Genomic DNA, 21,096 nt, shown 5'->3' with positions numbered 1-21,096 from the left:
ATCCGGGTACTGGATTAAAAACCCGGTACCCGGTTTCTTTATTTTTCTTTTCTCCCCCGACTAAATATCCCTCTCTCTCTCTCTCTCTCTCTCTCTCTCTCTCTCTCTCTCTCTCTCTCTCTCTCTCTCTCTCTCATATAAGGTTCTGAAACAAACCCTAGCCGCCGCTTATCTTTGCCTCATTCTCTCTCGCCTTCATCAGCCGCTGGGCAGCTAGAGCAGCAGGGGGCCAATTTCCCTAGAATAGTCGATGGAAGGTTACCCACTGGCAGATACCCACCTCTGTTTCGTGCATTTTGGTATGTGTAAATAGTTTTGCATTTAGGGTTTTTGCATTTAATTTCAATGGGTTTTGTTTACTTTTTGTTTGTCGTTCATTTTCTTGATGTTTATGCTTTCAAATATGCAAGCTTTTGATTGGTTTGTACATATTTTGGTTCTCGTGGATATTGGGCTTCTAGAATAGAGAAGTTGTTTTCTGAACTATTGGAACCTGTCGGATAGGGTTTTATGGGTGTTTTGTTTTGTTTTGGTTTTTCTTTTTCCAGATTTGCAAAGGATCCCAAATCAGTGGATACTGGTGGCTATCGGGGAGATCTAACAAAACCCCTTGATGTTTCAGATTTGCAAAGGGTTAGTACATATACTTCAATTGATGTTTCATTCATCTTTTTGGGCCTAGATTTCTTGAGAAACAAAACCCCTTGCAGGTTGACTAGCAACTGATTTTTCTGATAAATGTCCAAAGGTACGCCGTTGTTGCTGTTGTACAAAAACCTGTTGTAACCCTTGTTATCTAAGTTACTAGCATATTTCTAGCATTTCCATTCAGGAGCATTGTTCTATTCTTCAAATTTATTGTAAATGGATTTGTTGTGGAGACATCAGCTTCTTTTGAGATTGTTGGAATAGTTTTGAGAAATAGCATATGTCTCAGATCACATTATAGGCAGTGGTTTGTTCTCAAAACCAAAACAAAACTTCACTAGGAACTCAAAAGCCAGAACAATGGTGTGTTTATTCTTTGTTTTAGTTATTTTAATTTGGTGTTCTGATTGGATTTGTTGTGTTAGAACTTTGGTTGGTATGGATCCATGGGTCTTTGACTAGCCTTCTTTCTTTGTTCATTTTTTTTAAGTTTCTGATTAGGAAGTTTGGGTTGGATCTGGTTGCTTTGATGATTAGATTTTTGGATTTTCTTCCTTTAATTATCTGTGGGTATGTATGAAACATAAACAATTTTGTGTTTTCTTTTTTTTTTTGGGGGGGGGTCAGTTAGTGTTCTCCAAATGGCAAATGAAAGATTCAACATTAGGTGAGTTGATACTTTGACTATGAAGATTCAACTGGAGCAGTGAAGGAGATATGGCAGAGTATTGCAGAAACTCCACTGATTGGACTGAAGATGATCAATCTATGACAATGGCTTGTTGTTTTGTATTTTATAATGTAATTAAATACCAAATGATGTAATGAAGTGGGTGGAATTATGTATTGCATGCATTTTATATTATAAATATTGAATTACTATTTTTTAGATGCATTTAGTTAAAAAGATAATTAGTTTTATATAAAAAAATGTTTTTCAAAATTTATTCTTGAAAAAAATTGTAATAGAATATAGGCTTTTAGATAAACAATAAAAAAAGGAAAAAAAAAAAGAAAAAAGATTTTCAGCAATATGTTTTTTTGGAAAAAAAAGTAATAATATAGCCTCTGTTTAAAAAAAAAAAAAGGGTACAACCCGGAACCTAGAATTCCGGGTTGTTAAAATCCGGATCCATCCGGGTTTCGGCCCGGGTCAAAACCCGTGTATATCCGGTCCGGAACCCAATCCGGATTCCGGGCCAGTATACCCGGATACCCGGTCCGAAATCCGGATGAACAGCCTTAGCTAATACTATTAGTCTATTAGTATATAGTAAATTAATAATAGTTATTTAACTTATTTACTATAACTAATAATACACGAGTACTAATACTATAACTAATAACTATATGTATTAATAGTAATACTATATGTAATATACTAATTTTACTATATCTTTTCAAACCCCACACATTTATTAATACCCTATGCCATACTATTAAATAATAGTAATACTCTTATTACTAATACTTTATGTAGTTATATTAAATACTATATTACTAATACTCTATGTAGATATATAATATATTATGATTATATCATAACTCTTATAATATGTTAATATATTAATATATACTAGTACTATATATTATAGTTAATAGTTATACATTAAAGAATATAATAATACATTGATACTAAATATATATAGTTATAGACTTATAATGATCTAGTTATTATGAATTTATGATTAGTATAACTATATAATAGTATTAGTATTAGACTATTAGTAATTTAGTATAGCTATATTATATTAGTTATGTTGAGTCAGTCTATTTGTATAACTATTTTTTACATTATTAGTATTAATAATATTAGTATTAGTTATAGCTATATAGCCTATATTAGAATTGAGAATCTTAGACTATATAATAGACTAATAGTATAGCTATATATTAGTATTAGTTATACTGTTATAGTGATTTAGTATATTATAATTTCTATATTATAATATATACTATAACTCTTATAATATGTTAATAAATTAATATATACTAGTACTATATATTTTAGTTATACCTTAAATAATATAATAATACATTCATACTAAATATATAGTTATAGTGATTTAGTTATAACTATATTTTTTTTTTTGAAAGAAAAACTGACTTCATTAATCATTGATCATTACAAGAACTCTACTTATCAACAATTTGCTTAATGCAATCAGGTATGTTATCAATCCATACCAAACTAGTCTGTAAAGATAGACTTTCCCTAGCTAATAAATGGGCAACTTCATTATTGGATCTGTTTGTATACTGTACTGTCCATCCATTCCTTTGCTTAAGTAAAATTTTTAAATCCTCAATTAGACTACCATAGAAAGATAGTTCTTCTGTAACCGAGTTAACTGCATTTACCACTGCTTGAGCATCCCTTTCAAACTGCACCTTAACCAACCGAAGCTCTCTGCACACTTCCATGGCCCTCCTCAGAGCATATGCCTCTGCTACCACAGGCAAGTCTATGTGAAACTTTTGTTCTTCAACTGCCACCAAGAAGTCTCCATCTTCATCTCTCATAACTACCCCTATACCCACCTTCTTTTCCTTTTTTCTAACTGCTGCATCGCAGTTTATTTTGACATAGCCTGAGCTTGGTTTTATCCACCCTTTGGTTCTTTTACTAACCTCCTCAATTCTGCTGTGCTGAGCTTTGATCAACTGTTGAGTTTGCTGAAACTCAAGAATATCATTCTTTGCAACTCTTAAAACCTGACTTGGAGCTTTAAATTTATCCTCAAAAAAACTTTCATTCCTCCTCAGCCATAACCCCCTCATAACTGCTGCTGTGACTTCTAGTTCATTCTCATCAAGTGAGTCCCTTAATTTTCCCCACAGAACCAGTAAATCGGCTTCATTTGACTTCATTTTCTGCAACTTCTTTAAGTATTCTGACCATACATCGCATGCAGCTGGGCATTGCCAAATAACATGCATAATTGTCTCCTCCTCCCTTTTACATATATGACATAATGGGTTACTAGTGATCTTCCTTGCAAAAAGATTCCTTTTGGTAGCCAGTAATTCATTTGCTGCTTTCCAAAAGAAAAGTTTAATTTTCTCAGGAACATTTAACTTCCATAAACTATCCCAGCTCCTTCTCCTCTCATCTTGCATTGAAAAATCACCACTAATAGCCTGCTTTCTTTCCTTATCCAGATAGTAAGCGCTTTTAACAGAAAACAGACCTTTGTTTGAGGGTGCCCATATCATTCTATCCTCCACCCCCATCCTGCTCAGGGGCATACTGCATATATGGTCTGCTTCCACTTCATTGAAAATGTTCTTGATTAAAGGCTCATTCCAATTCCCTTGCTCAGTCAACAGTGCACACACAGAAGCTTCTCTATCTAGAATTTTAACTGGTGACTGCACCATGCCAGATGAAGGTAGAGCAAGCCATCTACACCCCCATATCTTGATCTTCTCCCCATTTCCCACCTTCCATCTCAGGCCCTCTTTTAGTAACTTCACAGTATTCCACATACTCCTCCATAAGTAAGAAGGTCTATGTCCCAACTTTGCTGTCAAAAGGGACTTTTCCTTGAAATATTTTTCTTTCATAATCTTTGCAGCCATACTTTTGTCATTTTGAAGTAATCTCCAACGCTGTTTGGCCAATAGAGCCAGATTAAAACTCTCTAAATCCCTATAACCCAGCCCCCCTAGTCCCTTATGTCTTCCCATTCTATCCCAGCTACACCATTGCATGCCTTTCCCTGTTTGGTGATTGCCCCACCAAAACTTGCCCAACATGACATTGAGTTCCTTGCATAGCTGCTTTGGGAGTTGGAAAACACTCATAGTATACGTGGGCACTGCCTGAAGGACTGCTTTGATCAGCACTTCTTTCCCTGCTGCAGATAGGAAGGAGTTCTTCCAATTGTTTATCTTCTTCCATACTTTTTCTTTGATGCACCTGAAGGCATTGTACTTGGAGCTACCCACAACTGGAGGTAAACCCAAATAAGATTCATAGGAGCCTCTCATTACAGCTCCACCACTTTGCATGATTTTCCTTTTCTCTTCCTCTTTAGAGTTAGAGCTGAATAACACTGCAGTCTTGTCTTGGTTCATGAATTGGCCTGAAGCTTTCTCATACTGCCAAAGGATACCCTTGATCTTCTCCCATTCCTCATACTTGGCCCTTCCAAATAAAATGCAGTCATCTGCAAAGAGTAAATGGTTAACTCTAGTCCCTCCCCTGGAAACAGTTACACCTTTAGTCTCCCCTATCTGGTCTGAGAAGTTTAGCAGGGAACTAAGTCCCTCTGCACATAATAAAAACAGGTAAGGGGATAGGGGATCCCCTTGCCTCAGCCCTCTTGATGGCATGATCTTCTCTCCTGGCTTCCCATTGACAAGAACTGAGTATGAAATTGAAGACACACATTTCATAACCAACTCGATCCAACCAGCATAGAAACTCATTCTCTCCATGACAGCTTTCAAATAAGGCCACTCAATCCTATCATATGCTTTTGACATGTCAAGCTTGATGGCCATATGCCCTTCTTTCCCCTTCTTCCTCACTTTCATAGTATGCAACACCTCAAAAGCTACTAGAATGTTATCAGTGATTAATCTTTCAGGTATAAAGGCACTTTGATTAAGGGAGATGATGTCATTTAGCACTCTTTTTAATCTGCTTGCCAAGACTTTTGCCATTATTTTGTAGGCTACATTACACAGACTAATAGGTCTGTAGTCACTAGCCATTTTGGGTTCTTTTTTCTTGGGAATAAGGGTAATGTAAGTATAATTAGCAAGATAGGATAGAGAATTACCATTCAACCAGGCCAAGACTGAGTTGCTGACTTCTTCTCCTACAAGGTGCCAGTATTTCTGGTAAAAACAGGCTCCAAAGCCATCGGGTCCAGGTGATTTGTAAGGTGCCATATGTTTAATAGCTGCCTCCACTTCAGTTCTAGTAAAGGCTTTGGATAACTGTTCATTCATTTTGCTTGTAACAGTAGGGTTCAGATTCCTTAAACAGACATCAATATCTTCCCTGCCAGGTTTTGAGGAAGCAAACATCCTCTCAAAATAAGCCTTGAAAGTCCCTGCCAGTTCTTCTTGCCTTGTGTGTTTTCTATGGAACTCATCAGTTATTTCTTGAATCCTGTTTACCCTCCTTCTCTGGTTTGCACAGCAGTGAAAAAACTTGGTATTTTTATCTCCAAGTTGATACCATTTCACCTTTGCCCTCTGCCTCCACTTCAAATCCTCCTTTGCCATCATGACTCCTAGTTCTTTTTGAAGGTCTTTTATAGCTGTTGTGTTGTGTTTGTCTTCTTGTTCTTGTAGCCTTCTCAATTGAGCAGTCTTTTCTGCTAGTAGCTTTTTCTGATCAGTAGCCATGAGCTTACTCCACCTCGAAGGGGCTCCTTCTGTCTTAGCCAGCTTGTGTAATATCTCCATGGTAGGAATCCCATCTTTGTTACCTTCTTCCCAAACTGTTTTGACAATTTCTTCACAATTACCATCAAATGCCCAACTAGCTTCGAATCTAAACAGTTTCTTGTGTCTACCTCCCAAGTCTGTCTTCAAGCTTTTGCTCAACAAGATGGGCCTATGATCTGAGCACCTGGCCACCAACACCTCCACCCATCCTTCTGTGTGATTGTCCATCCATTTTGAGTTGCCCACAGCTCTATCTAACCTCTCTTTAGTAAAAGTCTCATCTTCATGCTTGTTGCTCCAGGTGAATTTATCCCCTCTCCAACCCAAATCAAACAAACCCCCCTCCTCTAGCACCTCTCTAAATCTGACCATCTGTCTTTCTGGTCTTTGTTTTCCCCCATATTTCTCATCATGAGTTAGGATTTCATTGAAATCACCTAGCACACGCCAACCCTTATCACTCTGTGGTTTTAAGGACCTTAAAAGGCTCCATGTTGCTTCTCTTAAGCTGGAGTCAGGCTGGCCATAGAAACTTGTTAACAACCATCTCTCTGCACAATCTGATTCTTTGATCCATGCACTTATATGCCAGGCAGAAAAGTTTTCCACCTCTACTTCAACCAAATGGTCCCACATCATCATCAAACCCCCTTTCAACCCTACTGATTCCACTACCATGCATCCCTGGAATTTTAACCTTCTCCTTAGACTCTCAGCTTTTGTTTTTCTCAACTTTGTTTCCATCAAAAACACTACACTGGGCTTCTTATCCTCCACCATATGGCAGAGATCCTGAACTGTCTGAGAGTTCCCAAGCCTCGGCAGTTCCCACTTAGTGTTTTCATGGAGACAAGTGGGGCTGCATCACAGCCTCCACCAATTCAGTTGAACTACCAACCCGCAGTTCAGAAACACCACCTACCATCCACTTAGATTTTTTCTCTACTCTCTCATCCTCCTCCTTGTCTGCCCTTGATCTTAGCATCCTTTTTTAGGGTGAAAAGGATGCTGTAGAGCCCTCACCTCTCTTCCCAATCTCTCTTGCTCTTCTTTTCCAAACCCCCCTCCCCTTAGCTCTTGTAGCCACTTCTCCTGTGTCATTACTCACATCCACCCCACCAGGCTCCTCTACACCTTGTTTTTGGAACCCCTTTTTAACCCCTAAGCCCTTACAGCCTTCACTTTCTCCAAGCTCTACTTTCTCTCTCAACCTGCTTTCCCCCTCATCCACCACCTCTCCCTTTTTTTCACTTCCTTTCATGTTTGATAAAGCAATCTCCTGAGTGACAGGAACACACTCCACTTTAAATTCCACTCCCCTATCCTTTTCTTTTTCTGTCTCAAACCTTCTTTCAGAATTATCACTACCTCCTTCACTGCATACCCCTTCTAAAGAGGCATTCATTGTTTTATCCTTGTACCTCCACCCATCACTGTATTTTGACCTGTTCCCAGCTCTTAACCATACCCCAAACTGAGCCTCACCCTCATTCTCCCCCTTGCATCCTGCCTCCTCATGCACAATGCATCCACATTGAAAACAAAAGTGAGGTAGTTTCTCATACCTCAAGGGGATCCAGTGGCTCCTCCCTTTCAAGTTAATGGTCCTCCCTCTAGCTAGTGGTTTCTGAATATCTATCTCTATTAGTACCCTTAGATAGAGTCCTCATCCACACCCATCTGCTCCTGTCTCAACCTCAATAACTCTCCCAATCGTACCACCCACCATTTCCCCCTTGGATTTGTTCATACATTTGAGCGGCAACTCAAACATTTGTATCCAGAAACTCTCAGTATTAAAAAGCATCTTATGTGGAGGGACACACCCATCATAGTCCCTTAGCACAAAAAGGTGGTCATCGAAGAGCCAGGGTCTACCCTCCATGATTATGTGCTTGTCTGTAACACTGCCAAATTCAACCACGAAGGTGTTTGGCCCAACTACATGGAATCTAGCCCTTCTACTGATCCTCCAGATTTTTGCCATTACCGATTCAATTACACCCTTGTTTACTTTTCTCTCAACCCAAACCTTCCCTATCAAGCACATCTCTTCCTTGAATTTGATTTCTTCCGGGCTTTCATCATCCAACTCGATATTCAGAGCTTCCTCCTCCGACAACCTTAGTTTCTTCCACTGATCCTCTATTTCATTCATCTTATCACTGCCATTTTTGTTCTTTGGTTCACTCTCCATTGAAAAACTCCCACAAGGAACTCGCCGTGCTGACCATCGTAGGCCACCACACTCTGCCTCAAGTCTGCTGCACAGACAACAAAACAATTATGTTCCCTCACACCCCACCACCACAAATTCTGTTAGAATCTTGGTCGATCCCACTTCACCTCCTTTTCCTAGAGAGAAAAACGAGAGAAGACTCCATCGACCCCATATTTTGTGACCACCCCTCAAACCGCTAGAGAGTTATAACTATATTAGTATAAGTATTAGTATTACTTATAGTATTTAATATAACTATATAGTCTATATTAGTATAACTATAGTATATTATAATATTAGACTATTAGTATTATTTTTTTTAATACCATATTAGACTATTAGTATTAGTATAAATATTAGTATTAGTTAAAAATTATATAATTAATTTATAAAATCATTTATATAAATAATATATATAAATTATATATATATATATTTTATTCGGGTCTGTCCGGTTGGAAAATTCCTAAACCAAGACTGGACCGAATGAGTCCGGTCCTTCCAAAATTGGACCGAACAGGGCCGGATCCAATTCGATCCGATGCGGTCTAGTCCGTTCGGTTTGGCCGATCCCGACCGAATCTCACCCCTAATCCGGATGATAACCGGATCCAGCTGTATATACAGAAGGCCAAGAATGGCCTCTACATCGCTGTCAGGCTCTTGGAGCCCATCAAAGAATAATATATTCCTCATACATGATTTCTACTAAATATAAAAATATTAAAAATAAAATCAAAAGAAAAAAACTTTTTCCCACTAGATTAAAATCATTATAAAGTCAACCTTGCATGATTATATATTTTAACAAAAATTTTATGTGCAGTTATTTTTATATACTCTTTTATGCATTTCAGTGATATGATTAGTTGTATATTAAAAAAAATTAATCTAACCAATCATATCAGTGGAATGCGCAAGGAATGTATAAAAGTGATTGTATGTAGCATTACTCATATTTTAAATAAATTGAGGTGAAATGAGATATTTTAAATAATAACAAGATTTTTAAATTAAAAAGAGATAAAATTATTTATAAAAAAAATATATTTAAATAATAAAATAAGATAAAATAAAATAATTTTAAAATTTGGTTAAAAAAAAGGTAGGTGCTATTAATTATTAATAAATATTTTTAATTATTAAATAAAAAATATTATCAAGACATTAAAAATAAGTACAATATCAGGAGAAGGTAATGAATAGAATAAAATTTGAGATTTTATAAAGTTAGCCGTAGATACCTTTGACAGTTTCATTTTTACAAAAGTTTACAGATGGCAGGAGGTAGACGTGAAACAGTGAGCTGTCAGATGGGGATACAAGTCTGCCTTGATAAATTAATGTGTCGTGCACCACACAGATGAAAATTTAAATGCCCTTTGGTTGCATAAGAGTATCCATGTTGACTTCAATAAAATCATTTTTAAAATTTAATAAAAAAATATAAATTTTTCATAATTTTAAAATCTTTTTACCCATAATCTCACATTAGATTAACTATTAGATTTATCAAAATAATAATATAATATTTTTTTAATAATATTCTTTTTTTCATGTTTTGTAATTAAACCTATTCTATGTACATTAATAATTTAATTTGATATTTAAATTATTGATTTCCAACTAATTTTTTTCCTCAACCTAATTACCAACAAGCACATTTTGCCAATCCTTCTTCTACCTAACAATCAAATATATAATAATTTAAGGAACAACAAACACATATACAATTTGTTCATCTAAGATAAAATATTATGTTTGAAACCAACTATATAAACCACAATAGAACACATAGTAGCACATTTGAAGTTAAATAAATCACAATAGAACACATAAACCATACTACCACACAAACATAACATTCCAACTCTACAGCTTTGAAGCAGCATCCTTGTCCAAAAACCAAGTCAACTTCCCTTCAGGTGAAACCATTTGAACATGAAGCTTAACTGAATTTTGACTCTTTCCTAAAGCTGTTTGCACTGCTCCAGCTTCATCGGCACCAGTTATCACAAGGGCAATATATGTAGAAGAGTTGATCACTGGAAATGTAAAAGTAATTCTCTCTGGAGGCGGTTTTGGAGAGTCCTTAATGAAGGTGACCAATTTCTCATTTTCTTTGAGTAGAGGATGGCTTGGGAATAAAGAAGCCACATGTCCATCTGGACCCATACCCAGCAGCATGAGATCGAACTTTGGGAATCCACTAGCTTCATATAAAGCTATCACGTTTCTATTGACCAAGTTTTTTAGACAAGCCTCATAATTATCTGCTGCACCCTCAGTTGACAGCTTATCATTGATTGCATAGACATTACCAGGGAGAATTGGTACCTGTCAAGAAAATAACAGGGTTAAATTCACTAAAGACCATCACAAGAGGAATAACCATGGACGGCAAAAGGAAAATTGATAATAATAATTCAATTAAAGAATGAAACTACCTTCTACCTACACGTGACCCAGAATATGTTTTGATACAGATCAAGGATAAGCATCTGGAATTAGAATTTATAAATTATTCAGAAAATAGGCAAGACATTTCTTGCCATTCAACAACACCCAAATCTTATTTTTTTCCTGCACCTAAACTAATTATAATTCAACTCAACAAAGTCATAAACAAACTATGCTCTCCTAAATTTGTTTTGTAAGATAATTATGTCTTTCTAACCATCCAGACCCCATGTTCTCTTTTGACCTTACTATTGTCCTTGCAATCCCTTCTACCAAATGGTGTTGCCATTAGTCTTAGACCAACACTTTCACAAGCTCTAACACAATGAAACGATTTCCAAATAAACCGAGGATAATATTCAACATAAGACACTGAGATATCACAAACAGCAGCATAATATGCCAGCAAGTCTTAGTAAAAATGAAATCAGAACATATTCCACAATTGTACCTTATAAAGAAACCCATCATTGGCAAGCTTATAATTACTGTCTTCATGATCCTTTGGTATTACTCTTTCATCTAGCCAAAAGACATGCCATTTCGACCATTCGATTGAATCAATATATGGGGGTTCCAATAGCTTTCTGAAATCTCATTGTCAAGCAATTACCAAAACGATTCCTCATTTATCGAGTCTTAGCATATGAAACTTGCATAGGAAAGCAGGATTTGGTTAATTAAACCTCTAGTCTCAATTTTCCCAAAATGAACAGAGCTGAAACATCTCACTGATATAGTTTATTAGCTTCATTTAGACCTTCACTTTTATTGAAGTTTTAAACTTTGGTTACTTACTTAGGATACACAAATTATCAAAAATTTGTACTTAGGATACACAAATTATCAAGTTTTAAACTTTGGTTACTTACTTTGACACAAGAGATATAAAGCAATCGGTACTTATCAAAAATTTTAATGAAAGGATGATGTAAACAGAAACCGGTATTTGCTTAACAGAGTAGCAGCAATATTATATTTGTTGAATACAAAAAGTCCTATTAATAGTAAACCAAATGCAAACCAAAACAGACTGTGTGTATAACACAGAGGGAAGGATAGGTAACGAGAAAGCAAACACAATCTTTTGTAGTGAATTGTTGTCTCCACTCAAACACTCTAATTGACTATGCCATCTTATTTTTATTTGTTTGATTTATCAAATTTTTTTTTTATTTGTTTGTCTATTTATGGGAAAGGTGAGTTCTTTCTACTTTGTTAAATACTAAAGTAAACACTTTGGAAGAGGTGAATATCTTTTAGTAAAACGGAACAATACACTAATGTTTTTTTAATTCACCTTTATCACAAGGGACAGTTTGGAAACCTTTTTTTATGATAGGAAACTCATTGGGACAGGATTCTTCAAATCCATCTCAGAAGAATAAACTCTCAATATACTATCCTACCATCAAAATTTGGATTTTCCCTATGATATTTTGAACTCTTGTATCCCATATTCTCCAAACCATCATTGATTGGTCCTAGCTATGCTTTTTTAATTATATATATATATATATATATATATAAACTATGCTTTTAACACAATCCAACAAAACTGATTAATATAGATTTTTTTTAATTAAAGCGGCTGAAAATTTGATCTTTTAAGTCAAGGGTTTGGCCAACAAATTCAAAGAGGCCATATGATTAACAGTTCCCTTAAGCCAGATTGAGAAATTAGTACCTATTCAATTGATTACTCACTATTTCAGAATTAATGTTCAGACCGTTCAATTGATGCTGCTGTATCAAAAGCAGAGATAAAATACCTGAATTAGATCACCAAGATGTAGTATATGCAAAAATTGAAGCTACTACGAGTCATTTCGCTGAAATTTGTAAAAAGAAAATCGAAAGGTTAGAAAAAGTACTCGATTGAGCTCAGAGCTGAGAAACCTTGTGATTCAGAACAGAAATGCAAGAAAAATGCAAGAAAATACCCTCAAGCAGTGATTTCCTGGATTAGGCAATGATTTCCTCGACCCCTCAAGAGTGATTTACTCGAACGACATCACTAAGATTTCTTCATGCTCCTCAAGCGTGATTTAGATTGGGAAAGGTGAGTTTATGAGGTTGGGTTTAGCAAAAACTAAATCAAAAATGGAGAGAAAGGGAGAGAGGGAGTGTCGGGCTCTAGAGGGAAGAGAGAAAGATAGAAAAAGAGAAAAGGAAGAGAGAAAATGGAGAGGAAAAATTGAAAGAGAGAAATGAAACTTTTTTTCGGATTCACGGGCGAAAGAAACATCTGGGAGAGAAGAAAGACAGACGAAGAGAAAGAGTGAGAAAGAGAGAAACGGAATCACGAGTGAAAAAAGAAAGAGCAGTTGAAAGAAGTGATTTTGTAACAAAATAATGGGATAGACGGTAAACAGTGAGTCTTCAAAAATGAAGATGAAACTAAATTTACTGTAGCTCAAAGCTTGACTTTTAGCATTTGCCGAATCCAATGTCAGCGTTTTAACCTCCAAACCATTCAAATTTTGAAGTTTTCTTAATTTTACCGATACCAATGCTAGTGCTCTAAGATGTCTCACATCATTTTATTTTATTTTATTTTATTATTATAATTTTTATAAAAAATATAATAAATAATTTAATTTTTTTAAATCTCAAAACAAAATTAATATTAAAAAATATATTATTATAATATTTTATTTAATTTTAAAAAAATTACATCAACGAAAATTTCAACATTGGAATGTAGAGATTATAAATAAGCCGTATAGTTCATATGGGATCATTGTGTTTTATAATTTTATTACGTATCCCAACCGATCCGGGGTAGTACTACATTTACTTAAAGATATAGTCTGAATACTAAAGGTTTTATTTTATTTATTTTTTAAAAATTTTATAAAGTCACAAAAATCACTTCTTTAATCATTAAAAAAAAAAATTTGGGACACACTATTCAGAACCCAAAGCATTTCTCTTTTTTAAATTAAAAGTTCTGCTACATCTACCAACCATTCACCTGAAAATGTCCTGAATAGTATATTTCATTTTTTTTTTTTTTATGTATTTTTTTAATCATTATGAATATTTTTTAAAAAATAAAAAATTATAATATTATTTAAAAACACTTCTTTAATAAATAAATAAATAAATAAATAAAATATTCGAAATGCTAATTCGAGACAAATAATATTTCTGTTAAATTAAATACGGCTCCTAATTTCACAACAGTTCAAAAATCTCAAAACACCAAAAATAAAATATAAGATTTGAAATAAAAATGGATTAACACTTGCCTCTTTCGCTGAATCAAATCACTTCTCACCATACGTGTCAGTTTTCAACACTAAACGCATCACATCCTTGTATGATTTTATCCTCACTCTCGCTCTCTCTTTTCTTATTTTCTTTCGTTCTCGGCTCTGAAATTTTCTCGAGAAACAGGCTTCAGAACTGCTGCATTTCTTTCATCTCTCAAAGGTGTGTGAAACTGCACTCCCAAAACCGAAAGAATCCACGTAAACATGGTAAAACTCTACTCGAGTTGGGAGCTGAGAAGTAAAACGAAAACAAGAAAATAGTGGAAGAAGACGGATACTAGACGATCGAAGAGAGGGTAGATTTATTGCAAAACGACGTAGTTTAAATTTTATTATAAATAAAAAGACGAGTATGCAGATATCCGGTTAATATTATATCCCTAACCGAATTCCTGAACTCTTACAAGTAATTTGTAAAAAAATAGACCCGACTATAAGAAAAATATTTATTTTTCTAGTAACCACTAACTTTTCTTTATAAAGAGTTTAGGTGAGAGTTACCCACTTCAAATGTATACCCAACGTTCCCAAGTAGCTTATAGCATTCTTAATGAATTAGCTAAAAGATAAATTGAGCACATATTTAGTTATTAGATTTTAAAATATCATCACAATAGATTAGTTAAAATTCAAATAATTGTACTTTAACTACAATTAATACTAAAATCATTTTCAAATTTACTAATTACTTTAGATACACCAAATGCATATTTTATCGTTTATTTCTCTCTTTGCTTTCATGTAGAATGAAAGTAATATTTAGCATGTGAGATTTGGGGGCACGACTATAAGTAAATTAACTACTTTTAAGTAAATATTTATATTTTCCAGATAACTATTAATGCAACGTACCAAACCTTTTTATTTTTATTTTTTATGTTTATAATACAATTACTAATTAATATATAATTGATAAAATGATAAAAATATGATGAAATGAAATAAATTAATAATTTTAAAAATTTTAAATATTTTTTAGTTATTAATTACTCTCTACTATATAATAAATAAATAGATAATTTAATGTGAATATTTAATATAAATAATTAAAACTAAATTTATCTTATATTATTTTATTATCATATAAAAAATAATTATTCTAATATAAAAACTTATATAAATAAAATAGCTAAACATTAAATTTATCTCACATTCATAAAAAAAAATATATATATATATATATATATCATTTAATTTTAACAAATCCAGATGCTCTTCAAATGTTCACGTGAATTTTTGTTTTTTATACAATAATCAAATGGCTGCGAAAGATTCCAAAAGTCAATTCACGTGGGGCCTAATATTTCGTACCACAAATGATCCTACTTCTCGGAGGATTGTTTTTGGTTAGGTTTGCGTTTAACCCCGCGTCCAAACGCCTCCGATATATGCTGTTGATGATGATGTGATAGAAAACCGAAGCTGGTAGGAGGCTCGACGTCGGCCATTTGGCTAAAACATAAAATTACTGCCATGTCCCTGCGTTCACGGACAATTGTAAGAGTTCACAAAAAAGAGAATATTTTTATAAAAAAAATATTTTAATCATAAAAAATTATATAAAATTAAATTATAAATCGATATGACTTGATGTAATATATTAAATTATAAAATTATTTTTAATATAAAATAAATCTAACATATTACATAAGGTTATATTAATTTATAAATTTATTTTTATATAATTTTTTTTTAAATGTATAAGTTATTTTTAACCAAATTAAATATATGAAAATGACTGTGCATTGATATATGTTAAAAGATAGTATCCGACAAAAAGCGATACGGAGGTGACTTTTCTCAAAGACATATATCATTCAATGTTTTCTTATCACCAAGATTTCAAAAGTTCGGTTTGTAATAAAAAAAATTTATTTTAAATTTTAAATTTTCATTTCATTATTATAATTTTTTTAAATTTTTATATAAAATATAATAAATAATTTTTTTTAATTTTTTTAAATTTTAAAATAATTATAATATTAAAATATAATATTTTAATATTTTATCTTAAACTCAAAATTTTCATCTCACTTATCTTACTGTCATTAGAAGCAGTTTCTTACAAGCAATTTGTTCAATTTCTATTTTTAATAAAGACAACATACCATTTAACAGCATAAATAATTGAAAAAAATACTACATTTAATTCATTGGCCATAGTTGAAGGCATCCCATAAAATTATATAATATTTAAAAATAATAATTTTCCTTGAAATCATTTGCACTGTAATTGTCTTCTAAATCTGTCTTCTTAGTGTATAAACTATCAAAGTAAAACATGGATGAATTTCGTATTCATTTCCACATGGACAAAATTATTCATGCAGAGCAGAGATGTTTTGCGTTATGATTTGTGGTGATTGTAAAGCGCTGTCTGGACAGCTTTGGAGAGAACTAACAAATAAAATAATCATGTACCGATGTGGTATATACTAATGAAGAGGAAAGTCTTCGTTCTTGAGTGGAAGAGTTTAAAAAAAAAAAAAAGATTCAAGAATCGGTTTTCTTTGGTTGCTTGTCAAATAATAAGAAATGAGCGAATCGAGTAACATTGAAATAGATCAAGAAATTAGAAAGAGCTGAAATTCAACACCTAAAAGACAATATATCAAACACTTGAGCTGCGGATAGGGCCTCTATTTGATCCAACCTTCAATTAATTTTCGGGAGTGTTAAATCTCAATCATCAATCCAGTCAAGCAATCAATTATTAAAAAATTAAAAGTCTACGTTAAGAAGTGCACCATTTCTTTAAAAGTTTTCACTATATCAACAAGCAAATTCATAATGAAAAAATATAATTACATATATAATTATATATTAATTTATACATTAATATAATGTGATTGGTTAAAAAATAAATTTTATTAAAATATTATTAATTTAAATTTTAAATATAGATAAATCAGTATTGATATATAGATTAGTACGCGACTGTACTTGTATGTAACAAAATTCATTCACAATAATATTTGATAGAAGGAAACCTTGATAAATTCAAGCTTCTTGTGCCTTTACGTTAACAACAAACAAGAACAAGAGAGTCCTTCAATTCTCAAATCAAAATTTGATTTGCAACAAAGTAAAGGAAAATTTACACCAACAGAAATTTCATTAACCCAAATCCCAAATCAAGCCAAGACTGTCCACAACTCAAGCTACAAAAAGTAAAAACTCAAACTCATAGAAGGATTGCTAAGCGCAAAAACAAAACTGCGGTGAAGAAAATATTTTCTGCTCTCTCCTCCAAGGAACACCCCTCGTACCAGCGTCCTTTTTCTCTTTTATATGCCTCTCTTTCTTTTACTTTTTCATTTCAGCCCTCCGCTCCAGCTTGCGTGAGTCTGCTGCGTAGCTTGAGGCCAGCTCCTGCGCCATGTTGAGACCACGATCCAGGGACCCTACTGCGCGCTTGAGGCCACGATTTCCAGAGAACCGTTTTGATTCATGCGAATTTTACATGCCCTTCTCTCTCATGCCATGCCTAAGTGTGTGGTCCTCTCCTGCTCCTGTCGGCCAGTCCTAGTGGTAGCCTTAATTCTAAAATTACCCTAAAACAACTAGAATTCAGTGTTCAACACCATAACAAGTGTCCTTATTACAACCAGCTGTATTATAAACCTTTTTTTAAGTGTAAAATATCAGGATTTTTCAATCGGCTCTAGTAATATAATTTACTACGTAATTAAGTATTCAATTTATTTATAGTTAAATAATTTATTCACTTTAACAACTTATAATCATACAGTTTTGATATTTTATCACATTGCATACTATCTACTTGATATAATTTAATTGATAAAATAAATTTTAAAATCTTAATCTTATAAATGAAATTATGTCATATGGATAGTATATGGTATAGAAGTTTTCAATGGCACTACTTCTTTATGGAAAAATGTTATAAGGAAACCTTACACTATGCACCTACACCTAATTCCAACATGTGATTTTGTGTTACTTTCTTTATTTTCTACTTTACAATGAGTATGCACACATTCTTTATTTCTATATTTTCCAATAGTCCACATATGTCCATTCTAAGGTTGTGCAGTAAAGGTTGGAGATGGACAATCACTCAAATTCAACATATTATGAAAAATCATGAGTGCATGGATATATTTATTCAAGTACCCAAATTTGAGTTGATTCATGCTATATCGCAATGATATAAAAAGTGTAAGGGTTCTAATGTTGTTTTCTTTGTGGCAATGATATGTGTTTTTTGGAAAGTTTGGTCTTTGGGAATTCTTTGTTTCAAGAGTGATTTGTCAAGGCTTGCTTTTATGTAACGCCCTAATAGAAAGTCCAAATCATATAACTTATATTTTAAAATGACTAGTCATTGATATAATTGGAATCCTATTAGAATCTTATAAAGAGCAAGAATTTCTCATTTTCAAGCAATGTGAGATCCCATACATCACTTACCCTTATTTTTATCATATGCGGTATCACATTTAATAATTTACCTATGTTTTAAACTTTTTATAAATTAGTTATTGTTATGTTTAAATGTAATAAATTGATTGGAATGCAACTAGAATATCAACAACATACCTTTATATAAGGCATGAAAGATCGTAACCAAAGTTTTGCTTGACTAACTATTAGAGGTTAGCTATATGGTCGTTGACTTGTTTTCAAGAAAGAGTTTCCTTTTAGAACCTCAAAGAAAAGTTCTTGTTTGATCTCTTAGGTCTTATTTAGATTCAGATATGAATTGAGATAGTTTGTGAATATTAGTAAGATTGTTGAATTGAAATGAGAGGATATGATTTTTAAAAATTTTGTATATTTGGATTAGAAAGTAAGATGATATGGTTTTAACTTTTTGGAGATTTGATAGATGTGGGTTCTACCAACTGTAATTTTATTTTCTAAGTTAAGTTTTGCACTGTGTATGTATCATATGGACCCACTGTGCATGTAGCATAGTCACCACCCGCTACATGCATAGTGAAATCAAAAGTGCACGTAACACCGTGAGCCTCCAAGCATGAACTTGGTAACTATCGGTGCCTTATGTCATAGCGAGAATGGTCACCGACCCAAGAAGGTTGTGCTTGTCGTGGCCCTGAGCCAGTGTCCATGAACATAGAGTGCATCCATGAAGGGAAGGGCAAGTAGTGGGTGCAAATTGTCGTGCACCCAAAGGGGCCCTCCCCGTGGCATCCGTGGGCAAGCATGGCCACCACCAGCCAACACTAGGATGACCCGGGATTTCTGTTATCGACAAAGTGTTTGTCTATCGATCAAGGGACATTGTCACCACTAGCTTCACTTGGCCTGCTAAGGCTACCAGTGGCCACAATTGGACACTTCAGCATTTTCTATTACCGACGTGATAGTCCTTGGCAACTAGGGGTGTAAATTTTAACTGGTAAATTGGAAAATCGTCTTAGATCGGACCGATTGTACCAGTTTTAGACTGGTCTGGTCTGGAACCGGTTTTATAAAATAGAAAACCGACCGGAACTGTTCCGATTTCGGTTCCGGTCATTTTTAGACCGGACCGGCCCGAACCAGACCGGTACTATTTAATATATTTTTATTTATTTAATGTTATATATTATATATAATTTATATATATAATATATAATAATATAAATTATAATTATATATAAGATAATATTATTATAGTTTATAAAATAAAAGTTTAATTTTAAACATGAAAATTTAATTGATCATATGTTTTAAATATATAATATTATAAATATTTTTATTTATTAATAACATTTTATCATAGATTCATAAGAAGTAAGAATCAAAAAAGAAAGAAAATCACTCAAATATTATTACTAAATTTTAATGGCCTAATACACTTAAAATTCTTTATATTTTTTCTGATAAGTACATGAGACATTAGTAGATAAATATAAATTATATATATTAGCATATAATTTATATAAAGCTATATTAAAGCTATACGAATAGCATAATTTTTTTATATAGCAGATTTTTTTTTACATAGCAGTTTTTTTATTTAGCATGTTTTTATAGCAAAATTTTTTGACATAACAGTTTTTTTTTCATAAACATATTTATTTTATGATAAATATATATTTTATTAAAATCGGAAAACCGGACCGAACCTGTAAAATCGGAGTACCAGTTTAGGAGGGTAACCGGTGCGTAATCGCCTTTGAAAAATGTAAAACTGGTGCCTACCGGTTCGGTCCTAAATTTTGTCCAAAACTAGACTGAACCGTACTGGTTATACCCCTATTGGCAACAGAAAGTGCCGGTGGGACCTTCCCTATCGGTTGCACAACAGCAGACTCTGGATCTCACCATGAGCTTCTCACCCAAGGATGAAATACCTCACCACCTTCCTTCGACCACGAGCTTTTTACACACAAAGTGGTCGTGGACTTCTTAGCTGTGGAAGGCCCATGCCAAACCATCTCACCATCCTCCCTCATTCACAACATACTTACATGCAACCATGGCCATTTCCTCACCTCACCATAACAGGCAAACTTTTTGCCCAGTGGACTCCATCACCGCGAGATTCTCCCTTTGTCGTTAGTGAAGTGATTTTCAATTTGATGAAGTAAGACAAAATGTTTGGATTGGAGAGTATCACTCCATGCAAAGTGATATTGAAACCATCTTATCTCTAAATCCAAACCAATCCTTAGTCGAATAAAATGTAGTGTTACCTCTGATGTGAGCAACCTTCAATCTTGAGACTAATGGTTCTCTATTACTTTTGGTGAATGCATTTCATGAGAGTCTGAAATAATGTGTTTACCTTTAGCTGATTAATTCAGTTTCTGGTAGGGCTGTACAAGAACTGATCCCACCGACCGCCACCTCATGGAACCGGTCGGTCTCGGTGTTATTTATGTAAAACCGTAGTCGGTCGGTTTGGCGACAGTTCACCCCTCCTAAAAACCGCTAAACTGGCCGACTATTTATATTTATATATTTTTTAAAATATACTTATCTAAAACGGCGCGGTTTCTGGAATGGCGCTATTTAAAGCCTATGTATTAAAAACATAACTTAGGCCAAACGACGCCGTTTCATTCTAGGGTTAAACACCCCTTTTGCTTTCAGACTTTCACATCTCTT

At 33.7% G+C, this 21,096-nt stretch overlaps 1 protein-coding gene across 1 annotated transcript; it reads right to left on the bottom strand.

Moving 5' to 3' along the window:
* Nucleotides 1-10,111: 10,111 nt before the first annotated feature.
* LOC122316185 (probable 6-phosphogluconolactonase 4, chloroplastic) lies at nt 10,112-17,394 on the bottom strand. The gene is made up of 3 exons (XM_043132720.1): nt 17,324-17,394; nt 11,187-11,322; nt 10,112-10,612 (listed from the first exon to the last, which is right to left on the bottom strand). Exons 1-3 carry the CDS (start codon nt 17,392-17,394, stop codon nt 10,148-10,150), a joined length of 672 nt encoding a protein of 223 aa, XP_042988654.1. The 3' UTR covers nt 10,112-10,147.
* Nucleotides 17,395-21,096: the final 3,702 nt, after the last annotated feature.

This window comes from Carya illinoinensis, chromosome 7 (assembly GCF_018687715.1).
Source record: "Carya illinoinensis cultivar Pawnee chromosome 7, C.illinoinensisPawnee_v1, whole genome shotgun sequence".
Lineage (NCBI taxonomy): Eukaryota > Viridiplantae > Streptophyta > Magnoliopsida > Fagales > Juglandaceae > Carya > Carya illinoinensis.
Note: the sequence above shows the minus strand (reverse complement) of the source record. Positions and strands in the feature narration are given on the sequence as shown.

Excerpts from the sequence above, each read along its gene's own strand:
- LOC122316185 (XM_043132720.1), bottom strand. The coding sequence starts at position 17,394 with ATGGCGCAGGAGCTGGCCTCAAGCTACGCAGCAGACTCACGCAAGCTG. Across the intron at positions 11,323-17,323 it reads CGGAGGGCTGAAATGAAAAA|AAAGCTATTGGAACCCCCAT; the intron begins GTAAAAGAAAGA and ends ATGAGATTTCAG. Across the intron at positions 10,613-11,186 it reads ATGATGGGTTTCTTTATAAG|GTACCAATTCTCCCTGGTAA; the intron begins GTACAATTGTGG and ends TTTTCTTGACAG.